The sequence below is a fragment of the Sturnus vulgaris genome, chromosome 36, assembly GCF_052056855.1.
Source record: "Sturnus vulgaris isolate bStuVul1 chromosome 36, bStuVul1.hap1, whole genome shotgun sequence".
Lineage (NCBI taxonomy): Eukaryota > Metazoa > Chordata > Aves > Passeriformes > Sturnidae > Sturnus > Sturnus vulgaris.
In genome coordinates, this window is record NC_142278.1 from 563,611 (window position 1) to 582,496 (window position 18,886).

General features: G+C 63.8%; 1 protein-coding gene across 7 annotated transcripts in view; it reads left to right on the top strand.

The window, feature by feature from the left end:
- CHD3 (chromodomain helicase DNA binding protein 3) overlaps positions 1-18,886 on the top strand; it is a 43,852-nt gene that overhangs the window by 10,592 nt on the left and 14,374 nt on the right. For 6 of the 7 annotated variants that reach the window (XM_088155279.1, XM_088155276.1, XM_088155277.1 and 3 more), the window contains exons 5-24: positions 504-742; positions 1,157-1,287; positions 1,587-1,722; positions 1,852-1,914; positions 2,551-2,729; positions 3,325-3,555; positions 4,559-4,756; positions 5,912-6,126; positions 7,579-7,710; positions 8,192-8,291; positions 8,841-9,032; positions 10,794-10,994; positions 11,771-11,908; positions 12,591-12,712; positions 14,000-14,173; positions 14,288-14,429; positions 15,057-15,188; positions 15,814-15,931; positions 17,072-17,196; positions 17,790-18,021. In XM_088155279.1, the coding sequence (XP_088011405.1) occupies positions 504-742; positions 1,157-1,287; positions 1,587-1,722; positions 1,852-1,914; positions 2,551-2,729; positions 3,325-3,555; positions 4,559-4,756; positions 5,912-6,126; positions 7,579-7,710; positions 8,192-8,291; positions 8,841-9,032; positions 10,794-10,994; positions 11,771-11,908; positions 12,591-12,712; positions 14,000-14,173; positions 14,288-14,429; positions 15,057-15,188; positions 15,814-15,931; positions 17,072-17,196; positions 17,790-18,021 (3,200 nt within the window). The remainder of the gene's footprint in view (positions 1-503; positions 743-1,156; positions 1,288-1,586; positions 1,723-1,851; positions 1,915-2,550; positions 2,730-3,324; positions 3,556-4,558; positions 4,757-5,911; positions 6,127-7,578; positions 7,711-8,191; positions 8,292-8,840; positions 9,033-10,793; positions 10,995-11,770; positions 11,909-12,590; positions 12,713-13,999; positions 14,174-14,287; positions 14,430-15,056; positions 15,189-15,813; positions 15,932-17,071; positions 17,197-17,789; positions 18,022-18,886) is intronic. The other variant, XM_088155278.1, reaches the window with a different exon arrangement.

The window sequence follows — 18,886 nt, forward strand, 5'->3', positions numbered from 1 at the left end:
CCTGGGGGGGTCCCTCTGGGTGTCTGGGGGGTCCTGGAGGGTCCCTCTGAGTGTTTAGGGGGCACCTCAGGGGTTCTGAGGGTCCCTATGGGTGTTCGGGGGGCACCCTGGATGTCCTGAGGGTCCCTATGGGTGTTTGGGGGGTCCTGAGGGTCCCTCTGGCTGCAAGGAGACACCTCAGAGTTTTGGGAGGATCCTGAGTGACCCCGGGGATCCTCAGTGACCCCTGGGCCATCCCGGGATCCTCAGTGACCCCGGGGATCCTCAGTGACCCCTGGGCCATCCCGGGATCCCCAGTGACCCCGGGGATCCTCAGTGACCCCTGGGCCATCCCGGGATCCTCAGTGACCCCTGGGCCATCCCAGCACACTCTGTGACCACCAAAGGCCCAGAGCTCTTCTCTCCCCACTGACCCCACCACCCCACAGCGCATCCCGAACCTCCCCCTTTGAACCTTTGAACTCCCATCCCACCTTCCCCCCCCCCCCTTTTTGCTTCTACAGGCCCCTGATCGCCAAGAAGAACCCCAAAATCCCCATGTCCAAGATGATGACCATCCTGGGGGCCAAGTGGAGGGAGTTCAGCGCCAACAATCCCTTCAAGGGCTCGGCCGCCGCCGTGGCCGCGGCTGCAGCAGCCGCAGCGGCCGCAGTGGCCGAGCAGGTGTCGGCTGCCGTGGCCGCCGTGGCCCCCGAGGCTCCGCCCCCGCCCCTGCGCAAGGCCAAGACCAAGGAGGGCAAAGGTTGGGACCCCTCCCCACCCTCGGGGGGGGTTGGGTTTTATTTGGGGGGTAACACCTTCTGGGGTGTCCTGTGGGTTGTTGGATTTTTGTGGGTTTGGGGGTCGCTGGGGGAGTTTGGGGAGGGTTTGGAGGAGGATCCTGAGAGATTTTGGAGGGGGGGAGTTGAGGGGTCACTGGGGGGGGTTTGGGAGTCACTGTGTGATTTTGGGGGTCCCTGTGGGAGTTTGGAAGTACCTGGGGGATTTGGGTGTTCCTGGGATGGTTTGGGGGTCCCTGGGATGATTTGGGGCTCCCTGGGGTGGTTTGGGGGTCCCTGGGGTGGTTTGGGGATTCTTGGGGTGATTTGGGGGTCCCTGGGGTGATTTGGGTCTCCCTGGGATGATTTGGGGGTCCCTGACCCCCCGTGCCCCCCAGGCCCCGGGCACAAGAAGCGCAGCAAGAGCCCGAGGGTGCCCGAGCTGAAGAGGAAGATGAAGGGCAGGAAAATGGCCCCGCTCAAGATCAAACTGGGAGTACTGGGAGGCAAACGCAAGAAGAGCAGCTCGGTGAGTCCCCCCTGCAGGGCACTGGGAGCACTGGGAGCACTGGGGAACAGGGCAGGGGGGAATGGGGACACTGGGGGACAGGGACATGGGGCACTGGGAGCACTGGGGGTGAGGACACCCAGGGACAGGAACACTGAGGATGGACACACGGGATGGGACACTTGTCCCTGCTGTCCCCAATGTCCCCACATCTGTTATCCCTTGGATATCCCCACTGTCCCCAATGTCCCCAATCCCCTGGATGTCCCCACTCTCCCCAATCCCCTGGATGTCCCCAATGTCCCCAATGTCCCCTGCAGAGCGAGGACGCCGGGGAGGCCGAGGAGGAGTCGGACGCCGAGAGCCCCGGGGTGCTGGGGGCCACGCCCCGCCCCGACCCCACCACGCGCCTCAAGAAACTCAAACGGGGCCGCCCCGGGCGCAAGAAGAAGAAAGGTGAGCGTCCCTAAATGTCCCCAAAAAGTGTCCCCGCGTGCCACCACCACCGCCACCCTCCCCTGGGCGATGGGGACGGCCGGGTGACGTCCCCGTGTCCCCTCCCCCTCCTCCCGTCTCTCCTTGCAGCCCCCGGCGCCGGCCCGGGCCGGGAGCGCGGCCCCGTGGGGACGGGCGCGGCGCCCGCGCACGGTGAGACACCCCAAGTGTCCCCAAGGTGTCACCCGGGGTCCCCAAACCCCCACGGGTGTCCCCTCTGAGCGGGGACCGCTGTCTTGTCCCTGTGTCCACCCCAGTGGTGGTGGCCACTGGGGGGGTCCCTGGCCCCTGGTGTTCTCTGAGGGGTGCAGCCATGTCCCTGTGTCCCTGTCCGTGTGTCCCCAGCTCTGTCCCCAGCCCTGTTGCATGTCCCCAGACTTGCTCCCGTGTCCCCAACCCTGTCCCCATGTCCCCAGCCATGTCCCTGTGTCCCCATCCCTGTTCCCAGTTTCCCCATGTCCCCATCCCCTCACCCCTGTGTCCCCAGTGCCCTTCAGCCCCCCCAGTGTCCCCATCCCCTCACCTCCCTGTCCCCATCCCCAGTGTCCCCAGTGTCCTCATCCCTGTCCCCACTGTCCCCATCCCCAGTGTCCCCGTGTCCCCGTCCCTGTCTCCAGTGTCCTCACCCCCAGTGTCCCCACGTCCCCATCCCCAGTGTCCCCATCCCCTATCCTCAGTGCCCACATCCCCCTGTCCCCAGTGTCCCCATTGTCCCCCACGCTCTCTGAGCCCCCTGCGGGCGCAGTGACAGCGGTGACAGAGGTGACAGCGGTGCCACCACCCCCGCAGGGCCTGGCCCGGAGGAGGAGGGCGATGGCTACGAGACGGACCACCAGGACTACTGCGAGGTGTGCCAGCAGGGCGGGGAGATCATCCTGTGTGACACCTGTCCCCGAGCCTATCACCTGGTGTGCCTGGACCCCGAGCTGGACCGCGCCCCCGAGGGCCGCTGGAGCTGCCCCCACTGCGTGAGCTGCGGCACTGGGGGCACTGGGAGGGACTGGGAGGGACTGGGATGGGGTTTGGGGACATCCTGGGGGCACTGGGATGGGCTCTGGGGGCACTGGGAGGGACTGGGATGCGGTTTGGGGACATCCTGGAGGCATTGGGATGGGGACTGGGGACATCCTGAGGGGATTGAGGGGACTGGGATGGGGTTTGGGGACATCCTGGGGGGACTGGGATGGGGTTTGGGGACATCCTGGGGGCACTGGGATGGGGTTTGGGGACATCCTGGGGGGATTGGGATGGGGTCGGGGGGCTCTGGGGGAGCCTGAGGGGATTTAGGGGCATCCTGACCTGTTTTGGGGCCATTCCTTGGAGTTCTGGATGTCCCTGTGGGTGTTTTAGGGCCGTTCCCTGGAGGTTTGGGCTCTATTTTGGGGCCATCCCCTGGAGTTTTGGGGTCTGTTTTGGGGCCATCCCCTGGAGGTTTGGGCTCTGTTTTGGGGCCATCCCCTGGAGTTTTGGGCTCTGTTTTGGGTCCATCCCCTGGAGTTTTGCCCACCCCTATGGGGCGGTTCCGGGGTCACCCCGCTGCCGCTGACCCCGAACCATCCCCAGGAGAAGGAGGGGGTGCAGTGGGAGGCGAAGGAGGAGGAGGAGGAGGAGGAAGAGGAGGAGGAGGAGGGCGAGAAGGAGGAGGAAGATGACCACATGGAGTACTGCCGGGTGTGCAAGGACGGCGGGGAGCTGCTGTGCTGCGACGCCTGCGTGTCCTCGTACCACATCCACTGCCTGAACCCGCCCCTGCCCGAGGTCCCCAACGGAGAGTGGCTCTGTCCCCGCTGCACGGTACGGCCGGGGGACACGGGGGGGACAGCGGGGGGACAGCGGGGATGTGGGGGGATATGGGGACACGGGGGGGACAGCAGGGATGTGGGGGGGTATGGGGACAGCGGGGATGTGGGGGGATATGGGGATATGGGGACACGGTGGGGACAGCGGGGATGTGGGGGGATATGGGGATATGGGGACAGCGGGGATATGGGGACACGGTGGGGACAGCGGGGATGTGGGGGGATATGGGGACACGGGGGGGATGTGGGGGTTATGGGGATATGGGGACACGGGGGGGACAGCGGGGATGTGGGGGGGTTATGGGGATATGGGGACAGCGGGGATATGAGGGGGTTATGGGGACACGGAGGAGATATGGGGGGGATATGGGGACACGGGGGAGATATGGGGAGTATGGGGATATGGGTACACAGGGACAGCGGGGATATGGGGACCCGGGGGGTATGGGGACATGGGGGGACACGGGGACAGTGGGGATATGGGGGGGATATGGGGACACAGGGACAGCGGGGGGGATATGAGTGATATGGGGACATGGGGGGATATGGGGACATGGAGGAACACAGGGATATGGGGAGGTATGGGGATATGGGGACATGGAGGGACACGGGGATATGGGGGTGTATGGGGATATGGGGGTTATGGGGATATGGGGGGATATGGGGGCAGTGGGACATGGGGACATGGAGGGGTATGGGGAGACATGGGGACAGCGGGGGACACAGGGATGTAAGGGGGAATGGGGACATGGGGACACTGTAGGGATATGGGGACACGGTGCAATAAGGGGAGCATGAAGGGACATGGGGGGCACATGTGGCATAGGGATATGGGGTCATAAGGGGACATGGCGACATGGGGACAAAATGGGACATGGAGGGGACACTGAGGCCACATGGGGACAGCACGGGACCCCCCCCCCCCCTCTCGGGGCACAACCCTGCCCCCCATCCCCTCGGTGTCCCCGATGTCCCCAACGTCCCCGGTGTCCCCGCAGTGCCCGGTGCTGAAGGGGCGGGTACAGAAGATCCTGTACTGGCGCTGGGGGGAGCCCCCCGCCCCCGTGGCGCCCCCCGGGACCCCCCAGGCCCAGGAGGGGCCCCCCCAGGCCCTGCAGGGCCGATCCGAGCGAGAGTTCTTCGTCAAGTGGGTGGGGCTCTCCTACTGGCACTGCTCCTGGATCAAGGAGCTGCAGGTATGGCCGGGGGCACCCCAAAATATCGGGGAGACCCCCAAAAACCTGGGGAAACACCCCAGACTATGGGGGGGACACCTGGAAACCTGGAGGGGCTCAGGGTGGGTGGGGCTGGGCACTGCTCCTGGATCAAGGAGCTGCAGGTACGGCCCCCCCCCAACACCTGGGGGACCCCAAAATATCGGGGAGACCCCAAAATCTGGGGGAGGACACAGAAATTGGGGATGCCTGCTTTAATTTTGAGATGCCCCTTCTGATTTTGGGGTGGCCTCGTTTAACTTTGGGGTGTTCTCCTCTAATTTCGGGGTGACTCCCTTTAATTTTGGCATGCCCCTTCTGAGTTCGGGATGCTCTGTCTAATTTTGGGGTGATCCCCTCTAATTTTGAGGTGATCTCTTCTAACTTTGGGATGCCCCCTCTGCCTTTGGGATGCTCTGTCTGATTTTGAGGTGGTCCCCTCTATATTTGGGGTGATCCCCTCTAACTCTGGGGTCTTCCCTCTTAACTTTGGGATGCTCTGTCTAATTTGGGGGTGATTCTCTTTAACTTTGGGGTGATGCCCTCTTAACTTTGGGATGCTCTGTCTGATTTTGGGGTGATCCCCTCTAATTTCGGGGTGATCCCCTCTAATTTTGGGGTCTTCCCTCTGCCTTTGGGGTGCTCTGTCTGATTTTGGGGTGACCCCCGCTAACTTTGGGGTGATCCCCTCTAACTTTGGGATGCTCTGTCTGATTTTGGGGTGATCCCCTCTAATTTCGGGGTGATCCCCTCTAATTTTGGGGTCTTCCCTCTGCCTTTGGGGTGCTCTGTCTGATTTTGGGGTGACCCCCTCTAACTTTGGGGTGATCCCCTCTAACTTTGGGATGCTCTGTCTGATTTTGGGGTGATCCCCTCTAACTTTGGGGTGATCCCCTCTAACTTTGGGGCTCCTCCCTCTGCCTTTGGGGTGCTCTTATTTTGGGGTGATCCCCTCTAACTTTGGGGTGATCCCCTCTAACTTTGGGATGGTTTGTCTGATTTTGGGGTGACCCCCTCTAACTTTGGGGTGACCCCCTCTAACTTTGGGGTGATCCCCTCTGCCTTTGGGATGCTTTGTCTGATTTTGGGGTGATCCCCTCTAACTTTGGGGCTCCTCCCTCTGCCTTTGGGGTGCAGCTGGAGATCTTCCACCTGGTGATGTACCGGAACTACCAACGGAAGAACGACATGGACGAGCCCCCTCCCCTGGATTACGGCTCCGGGGACGACGACCCCAAGAGTGAGAAGAGGGGGGCAGGGGGGGACCCCCTTTTTGGGGGGATGGAGGAGCGATTCTACCGCTACGGCATCAAACCCGAGTGGATGACGGTGCACCGCATCATCAACCACAGGTGGGCACCCCGAATCCACGGGGGGACCCCCAAATCCACCCCCGAATCCACGGGGTGACCCCCAAATCCACCCCCATATCCACGGGGACACCCCGGAATCCACCCCCAAATCCACGGGGGGGACCCCCAAATCCACCCCCGAATCCATGGGGGGACCCCCAAATCCACCCCCAAATCCACGGGGACACCCCCAAATCCACCCCCGAATCCACGGGGGGACCCCCAAATCCACCCCCAAATCCACGGGGGAACCCCAGAATCCACAGGGGGACCCCGAAATTAACAGGGACACCCCAGAATCCACAGGGACACCCCAGAATCCCCAGGGACCCCCAAATCCCCAGAGGATGTGGGGACAGCGGGGTGACCAAGGGGAGTGGCCGAGGGAGGCGTTTGGGGACATTGGTGGCACCTGTGGGGACACTGGTGGCACCCCGAGTGTCCCCATGTCCTCTCCGTGTCCCCACGTGACCTTGTGTCCTGTCCGTGTGTCCCTGTCCCCAGGTGACCCCCGAGTGTCACCTGTGTGTGACCCTTTGTCCCCTCCCTGTCCCCAGGTGACCCCGTGTCACCTGTGTGTGACCCTTTGTGCCCTCCCTGTCCCCAGGTGACCCCGTGTCACCTGTGTGTGACCCTTTGTGCCCTCCCTGTCCCCGGGTGACCCCCGAGTGTCACCTGTGTGTGACCCTTTGTCCCCTCCCTGTCCCCAGGTGACCCCCTGTCACCTCTGTGTGTGACCCTGTCCCCAAGTGGCCTCATTCTGTGTCCTCACCTGTGTCCCCTCCGTGTCCCCGTGTCCTGTCCACGTGTCCCTGTCCCCGTGTGACCCCTGTGTCACCCATGGGTGCCACACATCCCTGAGTGCCCGGTGTCACCGCTGTTCCTTTGTCCCCTGCGTGCCTGATGTCCCCACGGTGCCACTTGTCCTCTGTGTCCCCTTGGGTGCCCGGTGTCCCTTTGTTGTCCCCTGGGTGCCCCGCGTTGTCCCCCACTGCCCTTGGGTCCCCGTTGTCCCTGCTGTCCCTGGGTGACGTCACTGTCTCCGTGGTGTCCCGGGTGACGCTGTGCCCCCGGATGTCCTTGGGTGTCCCCATGCCCGGGGTGTCCCTGATGTCCCCATGCCCGGGGTGTCCCCGCTGTCCCTGGCTGTCCCCGTGGTGTCCCTGGCTGTCCCTGGATGTCCCTATGCCCGGGGTGTCCCTGATGTCCCCGTGCCCCTGGATGTTCCTGGGTGTCCCCGCTGTCCCTGGGTGTCCCTGGCTGTCCCCATGCCCGGGGTGTCCCCGCTGTCCCCGGGTGTCCCCGCTGTCCCTGGCTGTCTCGGGGTGTCCCCGCTGTCCCGGGGTGTCCCCGCGGTGTCCCCGGGTGTCCCCGCTGTCCCTGGCTGTCCCGGGGTGTCCCCGCTGTCCCCGGGTGTCCCCGCGGTGCCCCGGGTGACGCGGTGCCGCGCAGCGTGGACCGGAAGGGGCAGTACCACTACCTGGTGAAGTGGCGGGACCTGCCCTACGACCAGGCCACCTGGGAGGAGGACGAGATGCCCATCCCCGACTACGACCTGCACAAACTGGCATACTGGAAACACCGGTGAGGGACACTGGGGACACTGGGGACATGGGGACACTGGGGACACTGGGGACACCGGGGACATTGGGGACATTGGGGACATGGGGACACCGGGGACATGGGGACATTGGGGACATTGGGGACATGGGGACACCGGGGACACTGGGGACACTGGGGACATTGGGGACATTGGGGTGTACAGGGATGGGCATACTGGAAACACCGGTGAGGGACACTGGGGACACCGGGGACATGGGGACACTGGGGACATGGGGACATTGGGGACACTGGGGACACTGGGGACATGGGGACATTGGGGACATTGGGGCATTGGGGACACTGGGGACACTGGGGTGTACAGGGATGTGCATACTGGAGACACCGGTGAGGAATGTGGGGAGACTGGGGACATGGGGGATGTTGGGGACATCAGAACACGGGGGACACTGGAAACACTCCGGGTGTCCCCTCATGTCCCCCTGGTGTCCCCCGCTGTCCCCAGGGAGGTGTTCATGGGGGAGGACCCGGCCCAGCCCCGGCGTTACAAGAAGAAGAAAAAGGAGACGCCGGGGGAGGGACCCCCCGAGTCCCCCACCAACGACGTGAGTGTCCCCAAACCTGGGGGGACCCCAAAACCTGGGCACCCCAAACCTGGGGGCATCCCCAAAACCTGGGGGAACTCAAACCTGGGCACCTGAATCCCCCCAAATCTGATTCTCCCCTGACACACCTGAGCCCACCTGAGCTCCCCAACACCCCCACATCCTTCCCACCCCCCGGCTGATTTGGAGGTGCCCTGAACACCTGAATCCCCCCAAACCCGAGCCCTGTGACACCCCCACATTCTTCCCACCCCCCTGGTGATTTTGGGGTGCCCTGAACACCTGAATCCCCCCAAACCCGATCTCCCTGACACCCCCACATGGTTCCCATCCCCCGACTGATTTGGGGGTGCCCTGAACACCTGAATGCCCCCAAACCCGATCTCCCTGACACCCCCACATGGTTCCCACCCCCCTGGTGTTTTTTGGGGTGCCCTGAACACCTGAATCCCCCCAAACCGGATCCCCCTGACACCCCCACATGGTTCCCACCCCCCGGGTGATGTGGGGGTGCCGTGTCCCCGTGTGGTGACGCCCCTGTCCCCGCAGCCCACGGTGAAGTACGAGACGCAGCCGCGCTTCATCACGGCCACAGGTGGGACGCTGCACCTGTACCAGCTGGAGGGGCTCAATTGGCTGCGCTTCTCGTGGGCCCAGAGCACCGACACCATCCTGGCCGACGAGATGGGGCTGGGCAAAACCATCCAGACCATCGTCTTCCTCTACTCGCTCTACAAGGAGGTGAGCCTGGGGCACCCGCGGGCCACCTGCCTGGGGCACCCGCGGGCCACCTGCCTGGGGCTGGGGACACTCACAGGGACACCTGGGTGGGGCTGGGGGCACCCACAGGGACACCTGGCTGGGGCTGGGGGCACCTGCCTGGGGCTGGGGGCACTCACAGGGACACCTGGGTGGGGCTGGGGGCACCTGCCTGGGGCTGGGGGCACCTGCCTGGAGCTGGGGACACCTGGGTGGGTCTGGGGGCACCCACAGGGACGCCTGCCTGGAGCTGGGGGCACCCAGAGGGATCTCGGGATACCTCTATGGGGCTGGGGGCACCCACAGGGGCACCTGCATGGGGCCGGGGGCACCTGTCAGGGCACCTGGGTGAGCCTGGGGGCACCCACAGAGACACCTGGGTGGGGCTGAGGGCACCCAGAGGGGTCTCGGGATACCTCTGTGGGGCTGGGGGCACCCACAGTGGCACCTGGGTGGGGCAGGGGGCACCCATAGAGACACCTGGGTGGGGCTGAGGGTACCTGTCAGGGCACCTGGGTGGGGCTGGGGGCACCTGTCTGGTCACTGGGGTCACCTACAGGGGCCTGGGGTCACCCCCCACATGGTCACTGGGGTCACCAGCTTTATGGGGTCACCTGCCTGGTCCCTTGTTGTCACACACTTGTCCCCTGTCCCCAAGGTTCCCAAGGTCCTGTCCCACACTGTCCCCCCCAGGGCCACCTCCATGGCTGTCCCTGTGTGACACACTGTCCCCAGGCTGTCCCAGGGTGTCCCCAGGGTGTCCCCAGGGTGTCCCCGTGTGACACAGTGTCCCCGGGCTGTCCCCAGGCTGTCCCCGGGGTGTCCCCGTGTGACACAGTGTCCCCAGGCTGTCCCCAGGCTGTCCCCGGGCTGTCCCCAGGCTGTCCCCAGGCTGTCCCCAGGCTGTCCCCGGGCTGTCCCCAGGCTGTCCCCGTGTGACACAGTGTCCCCAGGCTGTCCCCAGGCTGTCCCCGGGCTGTCCCCAGGCTGTCCCCGTGTGACTCAGTGTCCCCAGGCTGTCCCCGGGGTGTCCCCGGGGTGTCCCCGTGTGACACAGTGTCCCCAGGCTGTCCCCAGGCTGTCCCCGTGTGACTCAGTGTCCCCAGGCTGTCCCCAGGCTGTCCCCAGGCTGTCCCCGTGTGACACAGTGTCCCCAGGCTGTCCCCAGGGTGTCCCCGGGCTGTCCCCAGGCTGTCCCCGTGTGACACAGTGTCCCCAGGGTGTCCCCAGGCTGTCCCCAGGCTGTCCCCGTGTGACACAGTGTCCCCAGGGTGTTCCCAGGGTGTCCCCGGGCTGTCCCCAGGCTGTCCCCGTGTGACACAGTGTCCCCAGGCTGTCCCCAGGGTGTCCCCAGGCTGTCCCCGGGGTGTCCCCTGTCCCCCTGTGACGCGCTGTCCCCCAGGGCTGTGTGACACAGTGTCCCCAGGCTGTCCCCGGGCTGTCCCCGTGTGACTCAGTGTCCCCAGGCTGTCCCCGGGGTGTCCCCTGTCCCCCTGTGACGCCCTGTCCCCCAGGGCTGAGTGACTCAGTGTCCCCAGGGTGTCCCCGGGCTGTCCCCAGGCTGTCCCCGTGTGACACAGTGTCCCCAGGCTGTCCCCAGGGTGTCCCCAGGGTGTCCCCGGGCTGTCCCCAGGCTGTCCCCGTGTGACACAGTGTCCCCAGGCTGTCCCCAGGGTGTCCCCAGGGTGTCCCCAGGCTGTCCCCGGGGTGTCCCCTGTCCCCCTGTGACGCGCTGTCCCCCAGGGCCACACCAAGGGCCCGTTCCTCGTCAGTGCCCCGCTCTCCACCATCATCAACTGGGAGCGCGAGTTCCAGATGTGGGCCCCGGCCTTCTACGTTGTCACCTACACCGGCGACAAGGACAGCAGGGCCATCATCCGCGAGAACGAGTTCTCCTTCGATGACAACGCCATGAAGGGCGGCAAGAAGGCCTTCAAGATGAAGGTGAGGGGGCAGGGGACACCTGGGGGACAAGGGGGGACACCTGGGGGACAAGGGGATGGCACCTGGGGGACAAGGGGGGGGACACCTGGGGGACATGGGGGACACCTGGGGGACAAGGGGGTACACTTAGGGGACAAGGGGAGACACTTAGGGGACAAGGAGAGGCACCTGGGGGACATGGGGGACACTTAGGGAACAAGAGGGGACAAGGTGGGGACAAGGGGATGGCACCTGGGGGACAAGGTGGGGACACCTGGGTGACAAGGGAGGACACGTGGGAGACAAAGGGGGACACCTGGGGACAAGGGGGGACACTTAGGGGACAAAGGGGGACACCTGGGGACAAGGGGGGACACCTGAACATGTGGATTTTGGGGTCTCAGGTGGGATGGGGGTGCCCTGCCCCCCCCGGATCCCATACTGGGGAGTTTTGGGGTTCTGTGTTGGGTTGTACCATGTTTTGGGGTTTGGGGGGGTTCTGTGTTGGGTTGTACCATGTTTTGGGGTTCTATTTTGGGTTGTACCATGTTTTATGGTTTGGGGGGGGGTTCTATTTTGGGTTGTACCATGTTTTGTGGTTTTGGGGGTTCTGTTTTGGGTTGTACCATGTTTTGTGGTTTTGGGGGTTCTGTGTTGGGCTGTACCATGTTTTGTGGTTTGGGGGGTTCTATTTTGGGTTGTACCATGTTTTGTGGTTTTGGGGGGGTTCTGTTTCGGGCTGTACCATGTTTTGGGGTGCCGGGGGTCCCCGCTGACCCCTGCCCGTGCCCCCCCAGCGCGAGGCTCAGGTGAAGTTCCACGTGCTGCTCACGTCCTACGAGCTCATCACCATCGACCAGGCCGCGCTGGGCTCCATCCGCTGGGCCTGCCTGGTGGTGGACGAGGCCCACCGCCTCAAAAACAACCAGTCCAAGGTGGGGGGCACCCCAAAACCCGGCGGTGTGTGTGAGGGGCACCCCAAAACCCGGGGGGGTGTGTGAGGGGCACCCCAAAACCCGGGGGTGGGGCTGAGGGGCACCCCAAAACCCGGGGGTGGGGGTGGGGGGTTGTTGGGTACCTGCCTGGTGGTGGACGAGGCCCACCGCCTCAAAAACAACCAGTCCAAGGTGGGGGGCACCCCAAAACCCGGGGGTGTGTGTGGGGGGCACCCCAAAACCCGGGCATGGCTATAGGGGCACCCCAAAAACCGGGGATGGGGATAAGGGGTGTGAAAGTGCCCTGGGTGGGGGGATCATGGGGATCTCTGATTTTGGGGTCTGAGGGTGCCCAGGGGGCTGTCGGGGGTGTCCCTGCTGGCTTTTGGGCTGCCCAGGTGTGTTTTGGGGTGTGCAGGGGGTGTCCCCAGTGTGTTCTGGGGTGCCCAGGTGTGTTTCAGGGTGTCCCCAGTGTGTTCTGGGGTGCCCAGGTGTGTTTTGGGACGCGAGCTCCATGTCCCCAGTGTGTTCTGGGGTGCCCAGGTGTGTTTTGGGGTGTGCAGGGGGTGTCCCCAGTGTGTTCTGGGGTGCCCAGGTGTGTTTTGGGGTGTGCAGGGGGTGTCCCCAGTGTGTTCTGGGGTGCCCAGGTGTGTTTTGGGGTGCCAGCTCCGTGTCCCCGCAGTTTTTCCGGGTGCTGAACGGGTACAAGATCGAGCACAAGCTGCTGCTGACGGGGACCCCGCTGCAGAACAACCTGGAGGAGCTGTTCCACCTGCTCAACTTCCTGACACCTGAGCGCTTCAAGTGTGTCCCCTGTGTGTCCCCTGTGTCACCTGTGTGTCACCTGTGTGTCCCCTGTGTCACCTGTGTCCCCTGTGTGTCCTCTGTGTGACCTGTGTGTCCCCTGTGTCACCTGTGTCCCCTATGTGTCCTCTGCTTCACCTGTGTGTCCCCTGTGTCACCTGTGTGTTACCTGGGTCACCTCAGTGTCACCTGTGTCACCTCCTGTTCACTCCTGTAACATCCCATCCCCTCCTGTCCTCTTCTGTCCCTCCATGTCCCCGTGTCCCCACACTGACGCTGTCCCCGTGTCCCCACCCTGACCCTGTCCCCGTGTCCCCAGTAACCTGGAGGGTTTCCTGTGTCCCCGTGTCCCCACGCTGACCCTGTCCCCGTGTCCCCACCCTGACCCTGTCCCCGTGTCCCCAATAACCTGGAGGGTTTCCTGTGTCCCTCCTTGTCCCCGTGTCCCCACGCTGACCCTGTCCCCGTGTCCCCACCCTGACCCTGTCCCCGTGTCCCCAGTAACCTGGAGGGTTTCCTGTGTCCCCGTGTCCCCACGCTGACCCTGTCCCCGTGTCCCCAGTAACCTGGAGGGTTTCCTGTGTCCCCGTGTCCCCACGCTGACCCTGTCCCCGTGTCCCCAGTAACCTGGAGGGTTTCCTGTGTCCCCGTGTCCCCACACTGACGCTGTCCCCGTGTCCCCAGTAACCTGGAGGGATTCCTGTGTCCCCGTGTCCCCACACTGACCATGTCCCCGTGTCCCCAGTAACCTGGAGGGATTCCTGTGTCCCCGTGTCCCCACGCTGACCCTGTCCCCGTGTCCCCACACTGATCCTGTCCCCGTGTCCCCACACTGACCCTGTCCCCGTGTCCCCACGCTGACCCTGTCCCCGTGTCCCCACACTGATCCTGTCCCCGTGTCCCCACACTGACCCTGTCCCCGTGTCCCCACACTGACGCTGTCCCCGTGTCCCCAATAACCCGGAGGGTTTCCTGTGTCCCCGTGTCCCCACACTGATCCTGTCCCCGTGTCCCCACACTGATCCTGTCCCCGTGTCCCCACGCTGACCCTGTCCCCGTGTCCCCACGCTGACCCTGTCCCCGTGTCCCCAATAACCTGGAGGGTTTCCTGTGTCCCTGTGTCCCCACACTGATGCTGTCCCCGTGTCCCCAATAACCTGGAGGGATTCCTGTGTCCCTCCATGTCCCCACACTGACGCTGTCCCCGTGTCCCCAGTAACCTGGAGGGGTTCCTGTGTCCCTCATTGTCCCCGTGTCCCCACGCTGACCCTGTCCCCGTGTCCCCAGTAACCTGGAGGGTTTCCTGGAGGAGTTTGCTGACATCTCCAAGGAGGATCAGATCAAGAAGCTCCATGACCTGCTGGGTCCCCACATGCTGCGGCGCCTCAAGGCCGACGTCTTCAAGAACATGCCGGCCAAGACCGAGCTCATCGTGCGCGTGGAGCTCAGCCCCATGCAGAAGTAGGCCCCGTGTCCCCCGCTCTCTGTGGGGACTGTCCCCAGCCCTGCCACCACCCCCCCCCCCCACCCCGTGGGTGTCCCCCGGAGCCGCCGGTGTCACCGCTGTCCCCGCAGGAAGTACTACAAGTACATCCTGACGCGGAACTTCGAGGCGCTGAACTCGCGGGGCGGGGGGAACCAGGTGTCGCTGCTCAACATCATGATGGACCTCAAGAAGTGCTGCAACCACCCCTACCTGTTCCCCGTGGCTGCCATGGTGGGCACTTGGGGACACCGGGGACATCGAGGGGGTTGGGGACACTGGGGGACATTGGAGACATGGGGACATCGGGGGCGATGGGGACATCGGGGGTGTTGGGGACATCGGAGATGTTGAGGGGGACATTGGAGATATGGGGACATCAGGGGCGTTGGGGACATTGGGGATGTTGGGGACATCAGAGACGTTGAGGGGGTTGGGGACATTGGGGGACATTGGAGATATGGGGACATCGGGGGTGTTAGGGGCATCAGGGATGTTATGGGCGTTGGGGACATTGGGGACATTTGGGGGGGTTTGGGGACATTGGGGAGATTGGGGACAATGGGGGCATTGAGGATATTGGGAACACCAGGGACATTTGGGACATGGGGGACAGTGGGGGACATTGGAGACATTTGGGACATTGGGGATGTTGGGGACTTCAGAGACGTTGAGGGGGACATTGGAGACACGGGGACATCGGGGGTGTTAGGGGCGTTGGGGACATTGGGGACATTTAGGGGGGATTTGGGGAGATTGGGGACATTTGGGATATTGTGGCATTGGGGGCACTGGGGACATTGAGGACACTGCCATCCCCATTGTCCCCGGTGGTGCCATCCCAGTGTCCCTTGTCCCCAGGAGTCCCCGAAGCTGCCCAGCGGTGCCTACGAGGGCGGGGCCCTGATCAAGGCCTCGGGGAAGCTGCTGCTGCTGCAGAAGATGCTGCGCAAGCTGAAGGAGCAGAACCACCGGGTGCTCATCTTCTCCCAGGTGGGACCCCAAAAACACCCCAAAAACATCCCAAAAATATCCCAAAATACCCCTGAAATCCCCATAGAACCACCGGGTGCTCATCCTCTCCCAGGTGGGGCCCCAAAAACATTCCTAAAATATCCCAAAAATATCCCAAAAATATCCCAAAATACCCTGAAATCCTTACAGAACCACCGGGTGCTCATCTTCTCCCAGGTGGGACCCCAAAAACACCCCAAAAACATCCCAAAAATATCCCAAAATACCCCTGAAATCCCCACAGAGCCACCGGGTGCTCATCCTCTCCCACGTGGGACCCCAAAAACATTCCTAAAATATCCCAAAAATATCCCAAAATATCCCTGAAATCCCCACAGAACCACCGGGTGCTCATCCTCTCCCAGGTGGGACCCCAAAAATATCCCAAAATATCCCAAAATCACCCCCAGATCTACTGGGTGCTTATCTTCTCCCAGGTGGGACCCCAAAATATCTCAAAATATCCCAGAAATATCCCGAGAATCCCCCAGTGTGCCCAGCAGAGGCCCCCCAGTCCCTCCCAGTTTAACCAGTGCCAGTCCCAGTGCCCAGTACAGACTCCCCAGTCCCTCCCAGTCCCTCCCAGTCTGACCAGTCCGTGCAGATGACGAAGATGCTGGACCTGCTGGAGGATTTCCTGGACTACGAGGGCTACAAGTACGAGCGCATCGATGGCGGCATCACCGGGGCCCTGCGGCAGGAGGCCATCGACCGCTTCAACGGTAGGGACAGGGGACACACAGGGGACAGGGGACATCACAGGGGACAGGGGACATCACAGGGGACAGGGATGGGGACAGGGGACGGGGACAGGGGACAGGGACAGGGACAAGGGACACACACACAGGGACAGGGGCCCTGCGGCAGGAGGCCATCGACCGCTTCAACGGTAGGGACAGGGGACACACAGGGGACAGCGATGGGGACATCACAGGGGACAGGGGACATCACAGGGGACAGGGGACAGCGATGGGGACAGGGGACAGGGATGGGGACAGGGGACATCACAGGGGACAGGGATGGGGACAGGTGACACACAGGGACAGGGGCACTGCGGCAGGGGAGGCCATCGACCGCTTCAACGGTAGGGACAGGGGACACACAGGGGACAGCGATGGGGACAGCGATGGGGACATCACAGGGGATAGGGGACAGCGATGGGGACAGGGGACATCACAGGGGACAGGGACACACACAGGGACAGGGACAGGGGCCCTGCGGCAGGAGGCCATCGACCGCTTCAACGGTAGGGACAGGGGACAGCGATGGGGACAGGGGACATCACAGGGGACATCATAGGGGACAGGGATGGGGACAGGGGACAGCGATGGGGACAGGGATGGGGACAGGGGACAGCGATGGGGACAGGGACAGGTGACACACACACAGGGACAGGTGACACACAGGGACAGGTGACACACAGGGACAGGGGCCCTGTGGCAGGGGAGGCCATCAACCGCTTCAACGGTAGGGACAGGGGACAGCGATGGGGACAGGGGACATCACAGGGGACATCAGAGGGGACAGGGACACAGTGGGGATGGGGACAGGAGCAGGGACGGGGGACAAGGCACAGGGACAGGGACAGGTGCCCAGAGGGAGTTCAGGTGTCCTGGGAAATTCAGGTGTTTTTGGGGATAGTTTTGGGGTGTTTCTGGGGTGGTTTTTGGGGTGTTTGGTCTCGCCCTGACGCCGGGGGGGCAGCGCCGGGGGCGCAGCAGTGGGGGATGTTTTTGGGGGTGTTTTTGGGGTGTTTTGGGGGTGTTTTTGGGGTGTTTTTGGGGTGTTTTTGGGGGTGTTTTGGGGGTGTTTTTGGGGGTGTTTTTGGGGTGTTTGGTCCCGCCCTGACGCCGGGGGGGCAGCGCCGGGGGCGCAGCAGTTCTGTTTCCTGCTGTCGACGCGGGCCGGGGGCCTCGGCATCAACCTGGCAACGGCCGACACGGTGGTGATCTTCGACTCGGACTGGAACCCCCACAACGACATCCAGGTGGGCACCTGGCACTGTCACCTGTGCACTGTCACCTGTGCACTGTCACCTGTGCACTGTCACCTGTGCAGTGTCATCCCCCAGGACCGGGCACCTGTGCAGTGTCACCTGTGCAGTGTCATCCCCTGGCACCTGTGCAGTGTCACCTCCCCAGTGTCACCCACCAACACCTGGCCAGTGTCACATGTACAAAACCCTCTCACCTGTCTAGTGTCATGCAGTGTCCCGTGTCACCTGTCCAGTGTCACGTGTTCATTGGGTGCCCCCACGGTGTCCCTGGTGTGTCCCCCATCCCACCTGGGTTGTGCCCCCATGTCACAGGTGACACCTGTCCCCTTTGTCCCCACAGGCCTTCAGCCACGCCCACCGCATTGCCCAGGGTGTCCCCCCATGTCTCTGACCTGTCCTTGGGGTGTCCCCACGATGTCCCCACGGTGTCCTCTCACCTGTCCCCATCCCCACAGGCCTTCAGCCGCTTCCACCGCATTGCCCAGGGTGTCCCCCCATGTCCGTGATGCGTGTCTGGGGTGTCCCTGTGGTGTCCCCACGATGTCCCCACGGTGTCCCCTCACCTGTCCCCTTTGTCCCCACAGGCCTTCAGCCGCGCCCACCGCATCGGCCAGGCCAACAAGGTGATGATTTACCGCTTTGTGACGCGGGCCTCGGTGGAGGAGAGGATCACGCAGGTGGCCAAGAGGAAGATGATGCTCACACACCTGGTGGTGCGCCCGGGGCTGGGCTCCAAGGCCGGCTCCATGTCCAAGCAGGAGCTCGATGACATCCTCAAGTTCGGCACCGAGGAGCTCTTCAAGGACGAGAACGAGGGTGGGTCAGGCCTGGGGGGACGGGGGTGGGATAGGCTGGGGTGTGCTGGGGTGGACTGGGCCATACTGGGCTGGACTGGGCCATACCAGGCTGGACTGGGGTGGGCTGGGCCATACTGGGCTGGACTGGGCCATACTGGGCTGGACTGGGCCATACCAGGCTGGACTGGGGTGGGCTGGGTCATACTGGGCTGGACTGGGTTGTGCTGGGCTGCAATGTGCTGGGGTGGACTGGGCCATACCGGGCTGGACTGGCGTGGGCTGGGCCATACTGGGCTGGACTGGGATGTGCTGGGCTGGGCTGGGCCGTACTGGGCTGGACTGGGATGTGCTGGGCTGGGCCATACTGGGCTGGACTGGGTTGTGCTGGGCTGCAATGTGCTGGGGTGGACTGGGCCATACTGGGCTGGACTGGGTCGTGTTGAGGTGGGCTGGGTTGTGCTGGGCTGGACTGGGCAATGTTGAGGTGGCTGGGTTGTGCTGGGCTGGGCTGGACTGGGCTGGGCTGGGCTGGGCTGGACTGGGCCATACTGGGCTGGACTGGGATGTGCTGGGGTGGACTGGGCCATACTGGGCTGTGCTGGGATGGGCTGGGCCATACTGGGCTGGACTGGGATGTGCTGGGCTGGGCTAGGCTGTACTGGGCTGGACTGGGTCGTGTTGAGGTGGGCTGGGTCGTGCTGGGGTGGACTGGGTCATGTTGGGCTGGACTGGGCCATACTGGGCTGTGCTGGGCTGGACTGGGCTGTGCTGGGCTGGATTGGGCCATGTTGGGCTGCACTGGGCCATGTTAGGCTGGACTGTGCCGTGCTGGGTGGACTGGGCCATGTTGGGGTGGGCTGGGCTGGACTGGGCTGTGTTGGGTC